The 20,645-nt window shown below is 41.0% G+C and overlaps 1 protein-coding gene across 2 annotated transcripts; it reads right to left on the bottom strand.

Annotated features, from left to right (window-relative positions):
* Positions 1–529: 529 nt before the first annotated feature.
* fhip1b (FHF complex subunit HOOK interacting protein 1B) lies at positions 530–20,165 on the bottom strand. Of its 2 annotated transcripts, XM_026295303.2 has the most exons (13): positions 19,854–20,165; positions 15,719–16,208; positions 13,971–14,375; positions 13,356–13,586; positions 11,172–11,417; positions 10,607–10,774; positions 9,884–9,963; positions 9,441–9,610; positions 7,631–9,013; positions 6,433–6,611; positions 5,756–5,918; positions 5,266–5,579; positions 530–2,091 (listed from the first exon to the last, which is right to left on the bottom strand). In XM_026295303.2, exons 2-12 carry the CDS (start codon positions 15,845–15,847, stop codon positions 5,269–5,271), a joined length of 3,465 nt encoding a protein of 1,154 aa, XP_026151088.1. In that variant the 5' UTR covers positions 15,848–16,208; positions 19,854–20,165; the 3' UTR covers positions 530–2,091; positions 5,266–5,268. The 2 variants fall into 2 exon arrangements, with proteins under 2 accessions (XP_026151088.1, XP_026151087.1); XM_026295302.2 differs by having other exon boundaries at positions 530–5,579.
* Between the last annotated feature and the right edge of the window lie 480 nt (positions 20,166–20,645).

The following is a 20,645-nucleotide window of genomic DNA, read 5'->3' as shown; positions in this document are numbered from 1 at the left end:
CTTTAAATCAGACTGTGGATGTGTTGGGGATCAGTGTGCAGGTAAAGTCGCTCAACACATGTCAGAACAGACTCCAGCCCCCAAAATAGATAAATGATTAACACTTTCCAGTGTCTGTGCAGGGTGTTAACAAGCTTTTATCACAGTTCTTCCTCACCTGGGCCTCAGACTCAAGGTGTCCCAATGAATATTTACAGGGTCACCAGATTCATTAGATTTTTAAAAACAATGTATATTTTTAACTTTTTCTTTTGTTTCTTGTTAAAAATTGGGGAGTTTCAGCTTTTAGAGCCTATAAAGCTCAAAATTTAACAGTTAACAGAAGAAAAATCCCTATTTGGTTTAACTACTGTTCACATTAAGCTCATGCACAACCTGTGTACATTACTTATTGGACAAGCCAGAAAGCCTGGGAACTACTGTTTTAATATACTGGAGTTCAGGGATTAACACTCTCCATGACTCAGAGTTACATTCATACAGTACGATATGACATGGCAACAAAGAAATGACACCAGGACAAAAGCAATATTGCTAGGCAAAGAATTTATAAATTAATAAAAACATTCCCTTTGTAGTGTTCTTCTGACAGCTTTTTCCCACTTTGTATTTTTGTCCTTTTTGTGATGATTTCAAAATATAGAAAAATATGACAACATTCATCATTACATTATTTTAGCATGATTTCCATTCTGTCCTGCTCACATACCTCTGCATTTTCTACCCATTACTTTTTTTTTTATTTTTTTTTTTTACAGTATTTACAGATTAAATCCATCCACATCTTCTCAGCCTCTGACAGGGGACATTAGAACATGTTTTGCATAGATCACAGGGGAAAGAAGTTAGTGAAAATTCAAAGCTTTACAACAGAAAAGCAGAACTGAGAGGACACTGTACATCCTGTACATGATAAGCATTTCAAATCAACACATGGAAAAAAAAAAAAAAGAAATGAAATCATTGAACACAGTGTTCATTTTGTGTAGAACATTGGCTCTAATAACAAATGCAAACTGGAAATGGAGTCTTTCAGATGAGCTGTTGTTGTAATATTGATATAATCACAATCATTGTAGAAATAACCATAAACACATTTGCAGCTGAAATATCCAGCAAATGTGGAAGCCTCATCTGACACACAGCTTTTCTCGCTAGAGCTCTGCTGCAGTTTGTCACGTTGCTGCTTATAATTTGAAAATATGAGTTAACTTCAGGCAATGTTTATGCAAAAGCCAATTGTAACCCACCCTGAAACACAGGGCATGTTATAAGCTATGTCCAATTCTAATGAAAATCACTGATGGTTGAACACTTCAGAGTATGTTTGCAGAACACAGAACCTCAAAACACAACGTGCTCCGAGTCCAAAAAAAAAAAAAAAAAAATCATCTGAAAGATTCTGTTTTCCAGTAACTGACAGATCAGTTGTAATATTCAAGTACATCTGCCTGAAACACATACGGCAAAAAAATGTTTTACATAACACAAAACTTTCTGAAGCTTAGCTTTGGGTTTCCCACTCACCATCTTTGTCAGTTAGCAGTCAAAAGAAGAACAAAAATCAAAATCTGATCAAACACAAAAACTGGAGTCTGAGTAGAACTGAGGTGAAACAAGGAAGCCACAACCATCGTGGCTGAGATGCTTGTTGATACATTTGTGTTTATCCATCTTATTATTTTTGTAGAGAGCTCATTAATTTGGTGATCTGTCTCTTTTATTATTTTAGTTTTTTCCTCTTCTGGTGGCCATTAGCAGAACTGTAATTGAAAACACTCCTGCATTATCTTCTGCATCCAGCTGTGGTAGCTGCTGCTTAGTTGAAGTCAAAAACCCCTGTACCAAATAAGTCAGTATTTGTCAGTATATGTATTATTTTAAACAGGCTGTCCTCCATCTACGGCTCTCTGAGCTGCTGCTGCAGGGCAAAGAAGCCATTCATTCCTCCATAAAGCTAGGTAATCCATCCCATTATCTCTGAATATTCATTATACTTTGCTTGCTTTTTTTCCTCTGTGATGTTCTTCCATGTCAGCACTGCATTATGTTAAATAGTCATCTGATAACTCCAGGACAAAGTCAAAGTTCCTGGTAGGAAAAAAAAATCCCTTGTAAAAACATCCCATTCCATTTGATCTTACAAGCAAAATTCATGCGAGCATTAATAAAATCCAAACTATAAGCAATAAAAATGACTGCAGGAAGTGCACACAGGTGAACACAGGCTGTTACCCCAAATCAGAAAAAAAAAAAAAAAAAAAATTCTCACAGAGGACCAGTGCCAACTATTTCATTTCTTCAACTTGCTGAGCAGAACATTTTTTTAAAATTAGGCCTGAGCCTCAAAAACACACTTTGCCCTGATCAGTAAAAAAAAAAAAAAAAACTTTCTGAGGATAATTCTGGTTAATTACAGTTTGGGTCTTATTCTCATAGGTTTGGATATCTGCTTTATCATCCAATGACGCTGTAGCACCAGGAGATTTGGTAGGTACGTTTTTATCTAACATTTTTGTTGTATTTGTTGTATTTACTCCAACTGTATTACAATAGGCATTGTCATATTCTGTGGAGTTATTTGAAAGCACTTTCAGCATTCGAAATGTGCTACATGAGTAAGGTTTATTGCAGTGTTCAGATTGTTTACCTGCAATTATCCAATTGCTTTAAACAGAGAGACTATCTTTGGTGTCCATGAGTGTGTCACAGAAACACAGAGCACTGAAACTGCTTAGTTACAGCGTAATGACAGCACTGAAACACATTTACCACCATGCTCAAACTATGACCTACCTTTAAAGAATTGTTTGTAAAAACAGGATTGTTAAAAATTACAATCTCGAGTGAAAAAGTAGTGGAACCTGGGGAACAGTGAGACCTTCTGCCCTTTTTTTTTTTTTTTGTTTTTTGTTTTTTTTTCTCTGTAAAGAAACAATAAATCTTTTTCTGAACACCGATGTGCCGCAGACTAGGTGAGCAGCTGGTTGGACGGATGGCAGTGGGTAAAAAAAACAGAATTGAGTCTTCTCCCAAATTTAATTAAGAGTGCACACATTCGCCGTGAAATGTGTTCTTGTTGTTGTTGCTGTGCTCTGCAGGCAGCAACTGATGACTCACTAGCCACTAAAACCTACTGCATGGAAGTTAATTTAGGCACAGCACTATTGGAGAAAAAAAACCAAAGAAAACTTACTCTAGACCACTTAAGTAGTATTTAATTATAAATCTGCCTTTAATTGGCATGCAGTAACTCTTTAACTAACGGCATTTAAAAACACACTGTGGAGTATAGAAATGTCTAAAAATTCTGTAGAAAAGTGAGTTACAGCAGTGATGGAGCACTACATTTCCAATAGGACGACCATGCCTATGGCTTTGACAAGCTGAAAAAGCATCAACTTGCTGAGAAAGATGAAAGTTGTCTAAAAAAAAAAAAAAAAGATGTGGTATTCACTTTCTGAGAAAAGTCTTTGCAGGATGCCAGGCAGTTTCTCTACTGCTAAAAGTGGAGACACAATGGGTATATGTGCAAAAAAACCCCTAATTATTTACAATGCAGTCATACAGCTTATGCTTCATTTTACAGGTTCTTTGTTTCCTAATAATTTACTCATCATTTCCTGAGGGTGTTTACAGAAAAGAACTAGAAAACTATTAGGAAATATTACCTTGTAAAATAAAACAAACAAAGAAAACCACCAACACATAAAAAATCCAAACCCCATAAGGTTGTTTCATGTTGAGGGGAGAAGTTAAGAGAGTATTTTGTCTTGGCAGAAGCTTTTAACACTGTGTGGGTGCAACATTCAACCTCAGACACAAGAAAATAAATTAAACGGTAATCACAACACTGGCACTGACTCCTCTGCATCCTCATATACGCATTTATACTTGGTACCCAACAATGAAATGAAGAGATAGTTGTCGTTAAATTAACAACTACTAAAATGGGTGTTTTTGTTAATTAGCAGCATATCACGTTCAGAGATAAACCGTTGTATGTTTGATTTGTCCTGTCTCACCCAAAGGTTGACCAAAAAAGAAACATCAAAAAAGTGAAATGGCGATTGCTTCTTACAAGCTTCATTTAAACTCACAGCTCAAAAAGTTAGGAAATTCCTCACCCTCTCCGCCTTTTGCAAATGTCAGTTCAAAACAAATGGAAAATAATGCCAGCAGTCCCTAGAAAAACCCCTTTTCCCTTCTTGCAGAATCTCAGGTCTTTAATTAGACTAAAAGACACATTAAAGGTATGAATTGTAAATCCCACTGCCTCCTTCATGGTGACAGCTCAGTGCTTACTGATGGCCTGGAGAGTAGCGGCACCTTTCGGAAAGGAGTCATGCTTTCAACTAAACTCAAATACACGACAGACACACCTGCTTCTGGGAGTTGCTGATATGTCGAGAAAACGGTGCAAATGCAAAAAAACAAACACGTTAAAAACAAAATACTAAAAATGGCATTAATTCCCAAAAGTTTCCAGTATATTTGTGGTTGTCCTGCTGATTAACAGGAGAGAAAAAGCGACTCTCTCACTTCTGTTTTCCAGTTTATATCCTACTCTTTGATGAGTAGTCTTTGCAGCAGTGCAGCTAATGGACACTTGAGGTGCTCCAGTGTTACTGGGAGCACTTAACTGTTTTCCTGTGCGCTCTTTCCTCTTTGATAGGAGGGTGAAAAACTCGGTGACAAAAGTAAAGATGAGCTTGTCACACAGAGATGGCCAAAGATGATTGGATCACTTCGTATCTGATTGATTAACCTGCATTTTCATTGTTTTCTGCCAATTTTTGGTTTTTTGTTGAGGGTGTTTTGTTGAGGATAAAACCTTCTTCTCTGTGCTGCCCTAAAGCATCGTTTTAACCTAAAAGATAAAGAGTATCAACTAGCACCAATATGTGCACCTATTTCTTTTACCTGTGGCTTTACTGTGTCATATTATACCATGACATGGTATGTGTATGTACAAGCTCAATCTCAAGAGTTTACTGAGATTTTCTGTGTATATAATGCAAATATAGTACATGATATGCACAATATCATATAAGTTTACAGATGAGGAAAATTCTTCCAGTCCTATAGGTATCCTATGATTTGGGTGCAAAAATGCCACTGATTTTCTGCTGCTTTTTTCTGTGTAATTGCAGACGACCCACTTCACTGACTGGAAAGTCTCTGTGCTTCAGTCTGTCCTCTGGGTGATGGGAAATTCATAACTCGTTTTACACCCTAAACAAAGAAGTGGAGAAGTCTGTTTACCGTCTATTCCTCTGCCTCCTGGCTGCGAGGGAAGGGCAGACTGACGGCGTGCTCTTGAGCCAGGGCGGCCAACTCCTTCAGGAACTCGGAGAAGATAACGGCGCAGTAGACGGCGTTTTTCACCCGCAGTGCCTCAGCTTGCTTCTCCAGACCAGATGTTCCTCCACTGCCACCACCCTTGAACAGAGCGCTGTGAAGTGATTGGCCGCCATCCCGTACGTGTGCGAGGGCCAGCTGAGCGGCATGTCGAGCCCGGGTCGGGCTGTTGGTATGACGAAGGATCAGATCGCCCAGAGACGTCTTACGACTCTTTACTGTAAGAACACAAGAGTAACTTTGACTTATAACAGTGGAAACAAGGATATGTGACGTCAAAATGAATCTGTCTTTAAGAGAACCAATTCTGTTTCAGTTCCCACCGGAATTCAACCATAACCTCTTTGAGCAGATAAGAGCAGCATGAGCACATTTCACTGGTTTTGACACTCACCCAGTGAATCAGAGCGACGTAGGGGGGGAACAGCTGCAGGTGAGTCAGTCCAATCCACTTTGCCTCGGGCCACCAGGTACTGTTGGGCTTTCTTCAGCATGGCAGGAAAGTCCTCATGGGAGGCTGCAAATGCCTCGATGCGGTTCTTCACAGAACCTAGAACCTGAGGAGAGCGGGGAACAGATCTTTACATTTTTCCAAATGCTGTCCTGGTTTAGGTGATCAGCTGGGTCAGTAAAAAGAACTTATGACTTTAGGAGCTGTAAGATAACTGGACTAAAAGTCTAATGCCAACAATGTTATTGTACTCTACAGCAGCAGTAAGTTCAATAATCGTGGAATGGAAAGGTACTTAAGTATGTTTTCTGGGGACAAATGTTGCCACTTCCTCTCTGTGATAGTGCAGTATTAATATTACAGACACAAATAGAATATGGAAAGAAACTCTATGCAAATATCACTGTGGGCCTGATGCTTTTGGAACAGGAGCTAGCACAGAAGTAAGGTGGGCTGGAAATGGACAACTCTGCCTAAAAACTGTCATCAGAGCAAATACAGAAACTTTTTTTTTTTATACTGAGCACCTGGTTGTGAAATGTTATGAAGTTAAGGTCAAAGAAGGACATACAGGGCATTCCTGGGCCTTTAAGTCACAGGTGTAGCAGGGTGCAGTCTACCTGGATCAGTGACTTGACACTGGGCTGGAAGACCATGTTGGTGTTGAGCAGGAAGGAGCGTAGGAGAGGCTGAGGATAGCAGGCCAGCTGGGCCACGATGCCCGTGAGCAGGATGTTGACGTAGAGTGAGTTTTGGAGCATGTTCTCCAGCTTGGCAAACAGAACCATCATGAATGGACCTGCACAGAGAAACATGGAACGCTGAATGGAAAGATATGACACACAACTTGCTGATCTACATGTGCTAAACCTCGGGATGAAGGCACAGGCATATTTCACAGTTTTTTTTAATAAGTGAGGTGGCATAGAGGCTGTCAAACTGTGAAAAATAGGCAGCGGGGTTCTTTCACAGCTTGAAGTTAAATGCAGACAATTAAAGTTGTCACTGCGGTTTTTGGTGAGCAAAAAAATCCATGATCTAACAAGAAGGATGTCATGAAGTGATGGGGTGGATACTGGTGCTATAATAAGTGTTCAAGGTGTTTTAGAAGCATAAAGTCAGTATTCCTCTCTGCTTCAGTGACTTGATGTGATGAATTTTTTTCATTTCCAAAAGACTGATGTTTAAAGTGATTTTACACCTGGGAGAGCTAAACCACTTTACTGTTCAGGGCCTGAATCAGTTTGTATCTTGGAAGTAATTGCAGACATGATATGGGGAAAGATAAGGTCATCAGTATGGTGGATTATATGTTATTCTATTGTAAAAATGAGAAACAGCAAATAGTATTTCAGTAAAGACTGACATGGAGCTCTAAAAACCACCAGACTTTGTAAATTATGATGCCAAAACATGAAGTGCTTCATAAATGGAATACACAATGATTTGCTACAAACTTGGTGGAGGTGTAAAGATGAACTAATACAACACAATAGTCAGAGAAACTGATCCAAATGCTGTGTGAAGTTGCTGCCGCTGTCAAAAACTGATCTTTTCACATAACTTTCTCTCTCTGCGCCCTTCTGGCCAAGCTTGTGCACGTGGTTGTGCATGTCCTGCCCCTCTCCTGTCGGCTCACTACAATAACAAAGTGACAGTAAAGTTCCAGAGAGATACAGCTGACCTGAGGGGAGTAAGACTAGAGTTAGCAGCTGCTGTTTCCAAGTCCTGCTTACTGAAGCCATGAGCTGTATCTGTGTGTTTATATACTGTGTGTGTCAAACTACATGAGAGATGCATCAACAATGCAAGACTCACCTGTGTACGGCTGAGAGGCAGGCTGATTTAATGGCCTGGCAGGACTACAGAGGTCTGCCTTGGCTTCGCCCATCAGTTTGACATCCACAGCGGAGGACAGCTGTTGTTCCTCCTCCTGTCGCTCAGCAGACAGAGGCTCTCGGTCAGTTTCCTCTTGCTGGCAGGTAATTCTGCCGCGCTCCTTCACACGGTCCTCCAGCTCCCTCAGCTCCTGTGTGAAGGCCTCAATGCTGATGCCCTGTCCGTTGGAGTCTGTGGAGAGCTGTGGGTCTCCTGGGGCCTGCTCCAGCAGCTCCTCAATCAGACGCTCTACAGATTGTTGCATCTGGTTGTCTTCTGGAAGATGTGAGGATACACTGTGTGGATTTGAGGTGTCGCTGGTTAGGAGTTTGGTGTCAGACGATGCTTGGGTGACGGAGCCCGGCGATGAAATCTGGTTAGGGCAAACAGATTTTGCATCGCTGATGTCACTGTTGCTAAAAATAGACTGTTGGAGAGCAGTGCAGCTTTGAGAGGGGCAGGTGACAAGGGATCCATTTTGGTTGGCATTTTCATCCAAATACTGCTGCTCCCCCAAATCTCTCTTCACTTTCTTTACCTCTAGTCCTCTGTCACGACTGTCTGAGCACCCATCAGCCTGCCCCATCGTTCCATTATACATTGTCTGGTAGCTAACAGTGATGGCAGAGGTGGGAATGTGGGAAGCTGGAGATGAGACAGGATGGGAAGTTGATAAAGGGGCAGCTGAAGAGGAGGAGGATGGGATGAGAGGAGGTACAGGTTTTGGCAGGAGCTCCTCTCTCTGCAGGCTGCGTTTCTTGGAGCGAGGTGTGAGGCTGATGCAGTTGTTTTTGCCGATTGTAACATCCCATTCTCCACTGTCCCGTTCTGAGCTGCTCCACTCAGACCGTGCTGCAGCTACAATGGCTGCCCTCTGCTGGCCTGGAGGGGTGTTAATGCTTCCACCTTGCTGGAAAGAAAAGTGCTCAGGAAACATAATCATTGAGGGGTTGGAGGTCGGTGGAGGTGGGGGTGGAGGGGCTGTATTTGGGGACGGGTTTTCTCCATCGTATAGTGCTGACCAGTCACGGCAGGCCCAGGAGGAGAGCTCGATGCCTCTCCGGGCGTCTCTGAGATATTCCAGGTATCCAGAGTCCCAATCCAGACACTCTGTGTGAGTCTGCTGCTGGTGCATTGGGCTGTCAGGGGACAGAGGGTGGGAGCTGGAAGGACCTGAATGCAGTGGGTCCATGCTGCTGGGGGCAGAGGGACCCCCTCCTCCTGATCCTCCTCCACTGCTCTGTTGGCGGATGAAGAAGGCTAAGCGTGATGGAGTGCTGGGTTTAGGTGGAGCTGGAGATTCTGTGCTGGGACTGTTCAATACTGTAGTGTGGAAAATGCAGATGCAAACACCATTTGTAATTTAACATTACGTAAAATGTACTGGCTTTATAAGTCTAAAAACACACAAACATTAAACAGTGAGCTTTTACCAAAGTTTGTCTTGGGCTGATAAAATAATCATGTAGAAAACTGGTCTGTCTGCAAAGCCCAGCAGATGTGCAAAAAATGGCCTGTTAAATTCATTTCATAATATTAACTTCTAGCAATATTCAGTTTGTGTTTCATTGCTCAGTCTACACAGTTGTACATGCACTTAATTGGCAGCATCCAAACCTGGCCAGTCCTCCCAAAAAAAAAAAGGGAAAATAGACGACTGAAGTAGAGGCAAAATTATTGTTTAGAAAAACTAAATACTTCTACCCAGCAGAAGAACAAACATGAAAGAATATTTTTTATGCTGACACACCTTTGCCCCAGAATGCACTATCCTCATCCCGCTCAGAAGAGGGTGCTGCATTCAGCCGGCAGCACTCTGGGATCAGTGACAGGAACTTGTCTGCAGACTTTCCATAAATGTCAGTCTCCTTGATGGCACGGCGTTGACTAAGCATTACATGGGTACAGGGCAGTAGATACCTGGGAGAAAGCACACAAACTGCTTAATGTGCATTGACTTACAGGTTGTAAGACACATTATTATTCGGAAACCTGATCGGGCTGTTTTTTTGTCTTTTGGGGAAAGCAACATAAATTCAGTCATTTTGATAACACACTTGGTAATGTTGGCTATTTTAGTCAAGTCACAGGCAGCTGGATGTGCTGCTGGACAAAATTACACAGGCAGAACTGGCCTTGGATATTCTGAAAAATATAATACTTGGGAAGAGATGTTCAGAAATACAAACATACCTGAGAACGAGCTGCAGCATGATGTCTTCACAGTGCAGGGAGAGAAGCGTTCTGAAGAGGCTTAACGACACCATGCAGAGCTGCAACACACACATATTAGTATTATTCAGACAGTATTACTTCTATCATAATGCATTTTACAGCATAACGTTGATCATTGCAGGATCTCTGACAAAGAAATGGATGTTGTTGGGTTCACCATCTTTACAGAGTGAGGTGGGTGAGTTGATGTCCTTGATGGCCAAAATTGCAAAGACACTCATTTTCTCTTCAGACCAAAATCTTTACTTTGTGCTTTATTTCTGTTGTTGTCCTCTGAAAATGATGTTTTAACAAAGATGATGGCCTGTGTTTCAGATGCTTTCTAATGCTTATATCTGAATTCTATTCTATAAAGGAAGAAGTCGCAACATATTAGAATTAAGTCTGTTTCTTTTTCTAAAGCACCATAACTGTCTCCCAGAGATCAGAATGTTTTTACTTTAGAGATCAGATTGTATGAAACTGAGGAAACTCAGGATTGTTAGCAACTACAAACTATATGCAACAAGACATTGAACAGATGCACAAGACTAGATGACATTTACTTTCCATGTACTTCTGTTTTGCTGCAGTCACCATCACAATTGATTTGTGCTCTCAGCCCCCTCACCACCCACACTGCTGGATGCATTTGATGGCCTTGAGGCTCTATCACACACACAGATGCATATGAATACAAACCCTTGAATTGCTGCTGATGCGTGTGAGCAAAGTGTCCAGGATGGTGTCATTGTCGTGGCGATGCAGCAGGATGAAGCGCAGGAAGGTTTTGAGAAGGGATGTTTCTGTCACACTGCGCAGGAAAAGGTCCAGGTAGGCGGTGCTGGCGATCATCTCATCCACCGACGACTACAACCACACACACACACACACACACACACACACACGCGCGCGCACGCACACACGCACACACGCACACACAAATCTGTTGTAAAGGGCAACGTAGCAACTATCCGATGAATAATATGAAGCCTAAAAACAGGCTGTAAGATAATGTCTTCAAACATTTTGAGCTAACCATTTGCTTTGACTCATTTAATACAAATGTTCTTCATTTCCTAATTAATTTCAAACATGATAAAAATGTTTACCAATATTTATATGTCACCATCTTTTACTGGGTCAATTGACCCAAATCATAAAAGGATAACTACTGATGTTGCCTGTTCTACGATAAAAATAATGTAACCTGCTGACAGGGAGGTCCAGACCTGTGAGCTTGTATATGCAACCCAACTCTTCCTACCTTATGCAGGGCAGGACCCATAACAGGCACAAGAAAGCCATTATGGAGGTAGTCCAGAAGCTGGGAGCGGACCAAAGGATGAGCGACCTGCACCACAGCGTTGCAGAACTCCAGCGAGTTCATGAACAGCACAAGTGATGACACCCCCATCCAGTCCTCCCGCCGCAGCGCGTGCCAGTCGTCTCCTCGAACCTCAATCTTCCTGGGCAGAGAGGAGTAAAGTGCGCTGAGGCCTGTCGCCAACACCTGAGTTGAGACAGACACATTTCATATAAGACTGCCTCATAAAAAGAAATCTATGTTTAAAAAGCTGAAATCTCTCTTTTACAAAATCATTCAGACCCTTTGCTGTGGCACTTAGGTGCTTTAACCATCCTTCACGTGTGTAGAACTTGACTGGAGTTCATTTGTATTTACTCGCAAAAGGAGCTTTTGTAAACATTTAAGTTTTTGATTTTTAAAAACATTTTAATTTTGTCATTGTAGATTCTGCAGTGCAGATAAGGGCAAAATCCATTCTACGCATTCTTCCGCAAAAGGTGAAGGAGTCTGAACACTTTCTGAAGCTATCCTTTGTACAACAGCTCACTCACCTACTGCAGTTTTGTTAGTGTTTTAATTTTTTAATAAGCAAAATCACATCCCAGTGTGTAAAGACATAATGAAAAAGATCCAACTTTACAGTCGAGGCAAAGATCTTATGTAACTTGTTTTGACAGCGCCTTGGTATATTTATCAAACAGTGTTTTTGCAGTTTTGGTTTCTGGACCTGTAAAAATATGCAATATGTGGATCTACTAGCCAGACTAAGAATATATATGAGAGAATACATAGCAAATGGTTAAACTCAGGCACAGAGGAGCATTTGCTCTTTAAAGCCACTTTCACTGGTTCTTCTAACCAGTAAGTAGGTCAGACTGAAGATGCTGGAAATAGGCTGAGGAGCTGAGCCAGCTCTTTAACGCCAGAGTGAACAGTCAGAAGACACAGTACTAACCAAAGCATTAAACTATGTTGCACAGATGTACACATTACGCAACAACCTTCACTCCCATACTTCATAAAGATGTTTTGAAACTAAAATTTTGCTCTGTTGCTGTTGTTTGTGACCAGATTTTGGCAGGCGAGACCAGATTTAGAAGCGTGTTCAAAAACCTTCACACCGTAACCAAGTCACGCTCAGAATGAAATCAGTCAGGTAAGTGCAATCTTACTTTGTAAATACACTTCTTATTGTGCAACCAGTAAAATCTGGCTCTTTAATTACATCTAGTGGCAACTGTACCAAACTACAACGCATCTCATCACAGACACAGCTCACTGATCTTTGTCCACAAACTACCGTTATGTTTCTCTCATTTACACACTAATTAATAAAATGTAGGAGCAGAGACAAGTTTTGTCATTTTATCTAAAAGGCAAACTTCACACCAAGAATGTGTTTCAGTTAAATTTGTTGTTTGGCCTCCATGGTAGTTCAGGCGGTGGTGGTTTGTGTAAAGCAGCAGAAAAGAGTGCAAAGGATTTTCAGTGGACCTGTTCATCTTAAACATTGTAAACGTCTGCTGGTCTGAGGGGGATATTTTTTATGTTTACAGGAAATCTAAGTAGAGACAGAGCTGTTGGGATATAGATAAGGGTGAACGGTCTGTCAAAGTGCATAGTCATCTCCTTCCCCTTCCTTTTATCACACACCATCACAATGCATTAGAATTAGGCAGCACACACACATCTTTCTTTAATGCAGTGTTGAAAACAAGCCAGGGCCACGCATTCAAACTGTCCTCGACTACCACGTCACAATATAGTAGGTCATTTGGCCCTTTTCTAGATTGATTAGATACGGTGTAGATTAAAGTAGTATTAATGTAGTGTTGCATAGGATAGTGAATTAGAAGCAAGTCAGCTAGTATAATAAGAAAAAGACAGGTTATTACCAGGTAAAGCTCCATGAGATGTAGCTTATGACTGGAAATTGAAAACTGTGCCAAGATTCTTAGGATGTTGACTCAAACCATAATGGTGAGACTTTCTTTGGAGTTGTTTTTAACAATTGAACAAGGGCCTGAATATGAGTCATAATTCAGTGTCATCTATAATCACCATCTTATACAAAAACCCCAGTTAACGTTTAAAATACAACACTATGCCTGACAACATAGATTTCATGTGCACATCACTCACCGGGCAGAAGTAGGAGTTCTCAGCGATGTAGCGTGCCACAGCCTCGTGGCTGGCCGAGGCTGCCATGACCAGCAAAAGCGCGTCTCTGGCCTGTTGTCCGATAGCTCCATCTCGGTGAATGAATGGCACGAGCAGGGAGAAGATCAGCAGATTGGTGGAGCCCTGCTGGGCAGGTGCCGCCCGGAACAACATCTCTAGAACCACTGGCTGCCGGGCCATGGACACGCAGACCTAGTGAGGATTTAAAGAGTCAGAATGCAACAGAATAGTATTGATTAAAAGTTATTTATTGAATTATGGTTAGGATTTGTGCTTCTTGTCAGATTGGACCACATTAGACCAAGTCCCTTCTGGGTCAGCAGATGTTTACAACTGGGAGAAAAAAATGCTATCAGTGAGTGGTGTTTTTAATGATTCCGTTTGGCCTGTCACTGTAATGTAAAACTAATATAAGTCTTGTTGTCGTGTCATTCAATTTGCTCCTTTTGATTGTAAAGACCTAATGTCATGTTTGTTAGATTAGATTATTTGTGGGCCTCAGTACATTTTGCTAATTCAGAAGTCAACACACATGTACATTAGTGAGGATGAAGATTACTGAAGATTTTTGCATACCTGATTGAGCAGCAGTACCAGGCTGTTCTCCAGGACTGAAGGACAACCAAGTTCTGGGTCAGCACAAGCTCCCAGCAGCCTCAGTAGGGGGTGAAGGATGGCTGTGTGCTGCAGCAGAGGCTGCTGGGACTGGCAGATCAGCATCTCAAACAGCTTAAGCAGCGCCCCCTGGCTGTCTTGGTCCAGGCCACGGCGGAGGTGCCACTGAACCAGACACTCGAGAATATTTTCAGTGACCACCAGCTCCAGAATGGGGCCCATAGGTGGCATGCTGGTGCCACCATCTGAGCTCTCAGCAGGTCGCTCCTCCGCCAGCAGGCATAACATCTGGTCAGTGTGATTCCTCACTGCTGTCAGGTCATCACTGGAGGATGATGGTTCATGCTGCTCCAGTACCCAAGAGACCTGAGTAAGGGAATAGTGTTTTAGTGTAATATTCGATGCTTAACATTGCTGTCCTGTGAGGAGGAGAAATAACAAAAGTGTTGTCTTCAACAGGCATTTCCATTTCAAACGATTTCTCAACAAGTTTTCAATAAAGCTGGGTTATTATACAGGTTATGTTCAGTCATCTGGATTGAATTTTGTTTGGGATTTGTTTTATAAGCCCTTTTCACAGAAGACATTTAGAAGTCTTGAAAAATTAATGATGGATGAATTTCATTTAGCTGCTTCAGCTTCAGGGTTCTGAGTTGTCTGTGATTCACTGTAGCAGCTGTGCCCAAAATCAATATAGGGAGTAGTGAATGAGTGACTTGGGGCACAGCCAACATGGCATACAGGTACACCTGAACAGAACGTACTGTAGCCTCTTTTAAACATATTAGTAAACTTGTGCTTTTTCTACTATGACAAGTCAAAACAGATGGAGTGATCATTATTACTGCATTGCAACATGGTTATTTGTAAGATATGAAGAGGTCTACCAGTCAGCATGACTATAACAGTGATGAATTTGCAGATTTGCAAGCAGTTTGTGCAGATAAGAGATGTTGTTCTTTATGTTTTCACAGCTTGAGGTGTGTGGTAGATGCATGTGCAGAAAGTCAGAAACCAATTAAACAGTATATATTCATGTGTTTGTGCACACAAGCTTTGAAACAAATCTGTTTGAATGTCACTCATTCATTTACATACAACTTAGACCTCTACTGTCTTCATAGAAACAATAAAAACAGGAAAGACTGTGTCAAAAAACTCACTTATACCAATACTACAGTATTTAATGATCTTATGGAAAGAGAACTGCTATTAAGAGTAGTGTGTACTTCTTCTATTAAAGCTTTTCTTGAACAGTAAGTACACATGGAAAACGTCTCATCTACAAAGAGCACTTGCAGAATTTAAACACAGCACGAGCTCACACCAGGTCAATGAGAAACACTCAGCTGTGGTTTGTTTCCTCAAAGCAAATTGAACAGTCGTGCAGTGACAAGACTCTGCAACCTATAAAACCTTCAGCCAGTGACTGGACATGAGCCAGTACACTGACTGACTACTCTCACCAGCAATGGTGCAGCCAAATGAATGTGTGAACATCCACACTTTGTGTTTGTAATTTTCTAACTGGTCCTCACCATTGATGGTCAACAAAAACTGAGCATTTATCTGTGTGCTGCTCAAAAGAATGAGAACAAAACATGCAAATATTTTCTCAACCACAGTAAATAATTTGAGATGAACAGATTTAATGTTTCAAAAATATTTTGAGAATCAAACTTAAAAGCAAAGCTTTGTCTCCAGTTCACCTGTCTCCAGTGGTTCTCAAACACCATGAGGCAGGTCTCTGGGTCAGCAGTGCACGGGCTGGAGGGTGTGGTGCTCCGGCCAGAGCGATTCCCGGGACCCCGTGGGTTCAACCTGCTCAGCCAGCTCATACTGGACCCAGTGGGAGGCAGGTCAAAAGTTGCAATACCTCCAAGCAGAGGTAAGGAGTTTCAGTTAAAATGTCAGGATATAGAAGCCACAGAAAGCAGAAAGGGGTTTAGAGGGAAAAAAGGGAAAAGATGATGTGGGAATGAGGAGGAGGAGGAGGGAGGAGAGAAGGAGGATAAAGGGGAGGCAAAGTGTATCCAAGAACAGATATGGAGATCAAGGAAGTCGGCTAAACGGGCTGTCGCTGTCTAGGGAAAGTCCACTGCTGCTCTAAAAACTGTGTGTCCCAGTCCTCCTTGTAGACCCTGTCATCCAGTCTGAAGCCAACACCACTCCATAGCCAGTCAGGGCGGGCACACTGGACTGTGTAAACAAACAGGGGAAAAAAACCCAAGATGCTTCATTACATCAAAACAAAAAATATATATAAAAGCATCATTTGCAGAAGGCAGTGATTCATCTGCCACACAGCTTGAAATGGAACCATACATGTATTAAAGTGACGGAGTGAAGCTAACAATGTAAAATGTAAATATCATGTATTGTCGTACCTTCAATACACCCATTCATTCAGAAATAATTGGTTCTAAATAGCTTCTGTGTTTTTCCATGAAAAACAACAAACATAAGTCAGCCTCTACAGTATGTTGTTTCCATGGAAACCATTCACTCCACCTACATCCAGTCGGCCTTCTGCTTATAAAAATGAAAAATGCATGGTTTTCTTAGGGCTTTACTTAAGTTACATGGCCCAACTACAAGATAATCAGTGCTTGATTCAAAACACCCACGACAGCCCAACCTGGGCAAAAAATTAGGACATTAAAAGAAAAGTCTTTTTAGCACAACGTACAGGCTTTACACAAGGGCATAAGTTAGATAAAGCTCTACATGTCATGCAGGTCACCTAAGGCAAAGCATAATTCATTTTTGTATCAGGGCTGGAGCTAAAACTGCTTATAAAGTGAACATGAACAAGTCCATATGGTCAGAGCTAGGTCACATATAACGTGTGTTCACTGTAACTCCATAAAAACATGATCAGTTTTGCATGAGATGATAAGGGAGCAAAGATTTCAGAGGAAGCAGCCACAATAAAGGGACGAAAAACAGCAGGTAACAGGCACTTCAGTTTATTCAGTTCACTTTTAATCAGTAATGCCTTTTCCTTGATGCTAAGAGAAGGGAAATCACCATGTTGGTCTTGTAGTTGAAGGGCACTGATGTAAACAAATCCTCTTGCTTCATCTATGTGCACTTTCTCTACAGTCTCCTGAATGATCTGAGCGAAAACAGCTTCCCTTTACATGTTTACTTCTATTAAATTAAATGGTAGTATGGTAATTTCTTAAACATTATGTAAATGGTTTCTTTAAATGGTGAGCTTAGGAAAAAAAAAAGAAAGTTTTCGGAGTATCAAAAGTACCAAAGTTTTAAAAACAGCCTAAAGTTGTGTATTTAATGATTTACTGTGAGGATTACTTGAAAATGATTGAACACTAAAGAAATTATTTATGCTGCTGAAGTGGATGTATTGATACCTTTTTTTTTTTTTTACCGAATGACAGCGGATGCCCTTTGTTAGAGGAGTAAGCTACAAACTTCAGAAAGACATTTCAAGCCAACAGGCCAGTTTGATAATGTAAAATCTGATTTTCAGTGGTGTACTCCTTATCATGAGCAGATTTTTGCTGGGGAAACCGGATTTCACCATAATGCATTTAAAGTTAATGTCTAAAGCATTGCCTAATTCAGCTTAAAATCTATCATGGGACTGTTTGCTTTCATCATTTGAATTAAAGGACTCGGGTCAAACATGAGTTAGAAAACTGATGACTTCTTTCTTGACTTTCCTAAAATCAATGAGACTTCATGCTTTTGTTATTACTCATACACCAGCTGTGTAGGTGTAACTGCAAACTGCACTGTATCATCCACACTTTGTTTTTAGTGATTCACAGCAGATGAATCAATGTTAATAATACTCATATTAACCTGAAATGATGACTCTGAAGTAATTAATGTGTACCTGAACATCTAAAAAAAATCAGCCAGTCAAAAGTGAGATACCTACAAGTAAACTCAATAGAAGCTCTGTGGAAACACAGTCCATGATTAAATGCAATTACCTTAAATGCATGTCAGCCAGTCTGCCTCAGCACTTCAGACCAAATGTTCTGATCCTGCCATGCAGCTAGTATGAGGTGTACCACATACAGAAACTCAAATGTTTTCAGGTCACACAGAGCTCCATCATAAAAACACCCATAAAAGAGTTCAAAGTTCAACTTCCGATTCCATTACAGGGTGGCTGCCTTTATAACGAGGAGGAGGTTTGTTATAGATTAGTGATCAAACACGTCATAGCACAGCTTGTCTGTGCTGTTATAATCTCAGACCACAAAGTCTAAAGGCCAAGACAGACTGAGAAACATTTTTGTGACTTAGTACAGTTAAGAAACCAAAAGCCACGCCTGCATTCAGCAGGAAGTGCACAGGTGTGAAAACAGGTAGAGCTCTGCAGATTCTGTCCTTCACATTCCTCACATTTCTTTTCATTATTGAACCACGTTAACATCTACTTTTGCAGCAACAGAGACATGATGCACATGACAAAACTCTTTACTGAACAGCGGTGACATATATGAGCTGATACTAACACCTGCTTTATACATTTAGAAATGCGGTGGAAAAGTTGGTCTTTAATACACAGCAGAAAGTGTAAATGCAACACTTTATTTACTGTAGACTCTTTACTGATGTGCCAACAAATATTTCCACTCTTTGAACACCACCCTTCACCATGACTACCAGCTCCTCGACCCACCTCCAAAGGTAGTTGATGGTTTACATGCATAACTTAGTGGTTTTGATGTGGGGAACAACAAATCATCTGAGCCTGTTCTGAGAAAGTAGATATTTACAATCAAGTACACCTCTATGGCAAAACAGCTATTTAAGCAGGATACATTATAAAATATTGTCATGCGTTACGTAACTTAGTCAGGTGAGATGTCACTTGACAAAATGTCTTATGGTGACTTTTTCTCAAACACACTTCCTTGTTTTTATACAAAAAGACAACATAACATTAGTTCCTATAAAATCATTTATAGACAACTAGGCTGATTACCAGAAATGTTTCAAAGTCAATTAGTTGTTTCAGCTCTACTGCATCCGAAAAAATTTGCATAGTGAAAACTTATTTTTTAAGATTGGAAAGAGTTTAAGATTAAGGCTGTGGAATGAGGTTGAACCTTGAATGAAACAAACAGAAATAAAACAACAAAAAAAATTAAATATGAAACTGTGAAATATGAATAAATAATTTAAGAAGCCCAAAATATGACCAAGCATCTGTGTTCGTGACGGATACCTTGCTGCACTCGTGTGAATGCATTTATCTATCTCTAATCAGATAAAGCACTGTACCTTTAATTAAATTACAGTTTAGGAGTTAAGAGGTGACTATAAGGGACTTACATAACTTTTAGGAGTATTTACACTAGAGACACTTGAAGAGTTCAGTGCTTTTTTGAGACATTTGATGATGTGTAATAAACCTCCAGAGGATCTTATGTGTTTCAGGATAAACAAAACTTATTTAATTGAAGAAGAGGTTCACAGGTCGTGTCATGCAAAGTCAGACATCAGTCCCTGCAGGGTTTGGGCTCTTTCTTGTGTCCCCTTCACTGACACACTGTTAGCAGAAAGCTCTTGACAGCAACCACTGCCTTTTTAAACTAGTTGGTTTATCATTATCGTATTAGCTTTTGGGGGCTTGTAGTCTTCATCCTGCACCACATCTTTTACCAAACCATGTGAAGCAGCTAAACTGCTGGGCAGGAAAACAACAATCAATGCATTTCAATGGCGAGATGATGTAGCAAGCTAGTTGGTACTGCAAAGACAATTAGCTAGCTTAGGAAATGACAACCATGTAGAGTCAATTTATCCATCTGAAGGATGTGGTGCAGTGTCATATTATGTGTGTCCAAAGTTACCTACCTTGGATATTTGTATTTGTCTGAGCAGATGTTGTGAAGTGCTGATTTCTGCCTGCTAGCTGCTTTCTAGTAAGTTAGCGCTGATCGGTGGCTAACGACTAGCTGCTAATGAATCCCACAATGTCAGAGCAGTGAACGGAAAACCAGCACAAAAGTAACCCGGACACAACTGGTGAGCTAAACCATACTGGGCCAGGGAGGCTACCGAACTGACCACTCCTTCGTACGGGCTGCTGTGCATCCTGTTAGCGACAGATAAACATCCCAGCTGATGATTTCTCAAACACTCTTCCCTCTCCCGCAGCCATCTTGCTTTAGCTCCGCCCACACTGACTTCTCTGACTCACACCCACAGCACCCACAGCACCGCTGCTGTATGAAGGGTGCCAGTGTTAAGCAGCACCCCCAAACATCCATACCAACACTGTCTGAGTACAGACTCTGTAAAAGTGTTGATGTTGGTGCAGGAAAGTTATGACCAATAATAAATGGATCCTGATACCAGCATCACTCCGTCCTGATCATGGTAGAAGTAGTAGTAAGACAGTCCCAACTCAAAGTCCACTTTTTTCTGATGTTTGCATCAGTTTGCATAGTTGGGAATGGACAGGCCATGATTTCACCCAAACACTGTGCTCATCATGTGGACACTGAAGCTCAGCACATTCATATCCCACTTCCATGATGTTGGGAAGCACAGATAAGATAAACTTTAAAAGGAATGGTCTAAAGATCCCCAGACTTTTACAGCTCATGTGCTCTAAAAATGACTCTCTATACATTTCCCCTAATA

This window comes from Mastacembelus armatus, chromosome 21 (genome assembly GCF_900324485.2).
Source record: "Mastacembelus armatus chromosome 21, fMasArm1.2, whole genome shotgun sequence".
Classification (NCBI taxonomy): domain Eukaryota; kingdom Metazoa; phylum Chordata; class Actinopteri; order Synbranchiformes; family Mastacembelidae; genus Mastacembelus; species Mastacembelus armatus.
This window is presented reverse-complemented; position numbering and strand designations above follow the sequence as displayed.

Coding starts and splice junctions, on each gene's coding strand:
- fhip1b (XM_026295302.2), bottom strand. CDS start 15,847: ATGAGCTGGCTGAGCAGGTTGAACCCACGGGGTCCCGGGAATCGCTCT. Junction 9,611..9,883: donor ATGCTGCAGCTCGTTCTCAG/GTATGTTTGTAT, acceptor GCTTTCTCCCAG/GTATCTACTGCCCTGTACCC. Junction 6,612..7,630: donor TGCCTCTCAGCCGTACACAG/GTGAGTCTTGCA, acceptor TTCTCTGTGCAG/GTCCATTCATGATGGTTCTG.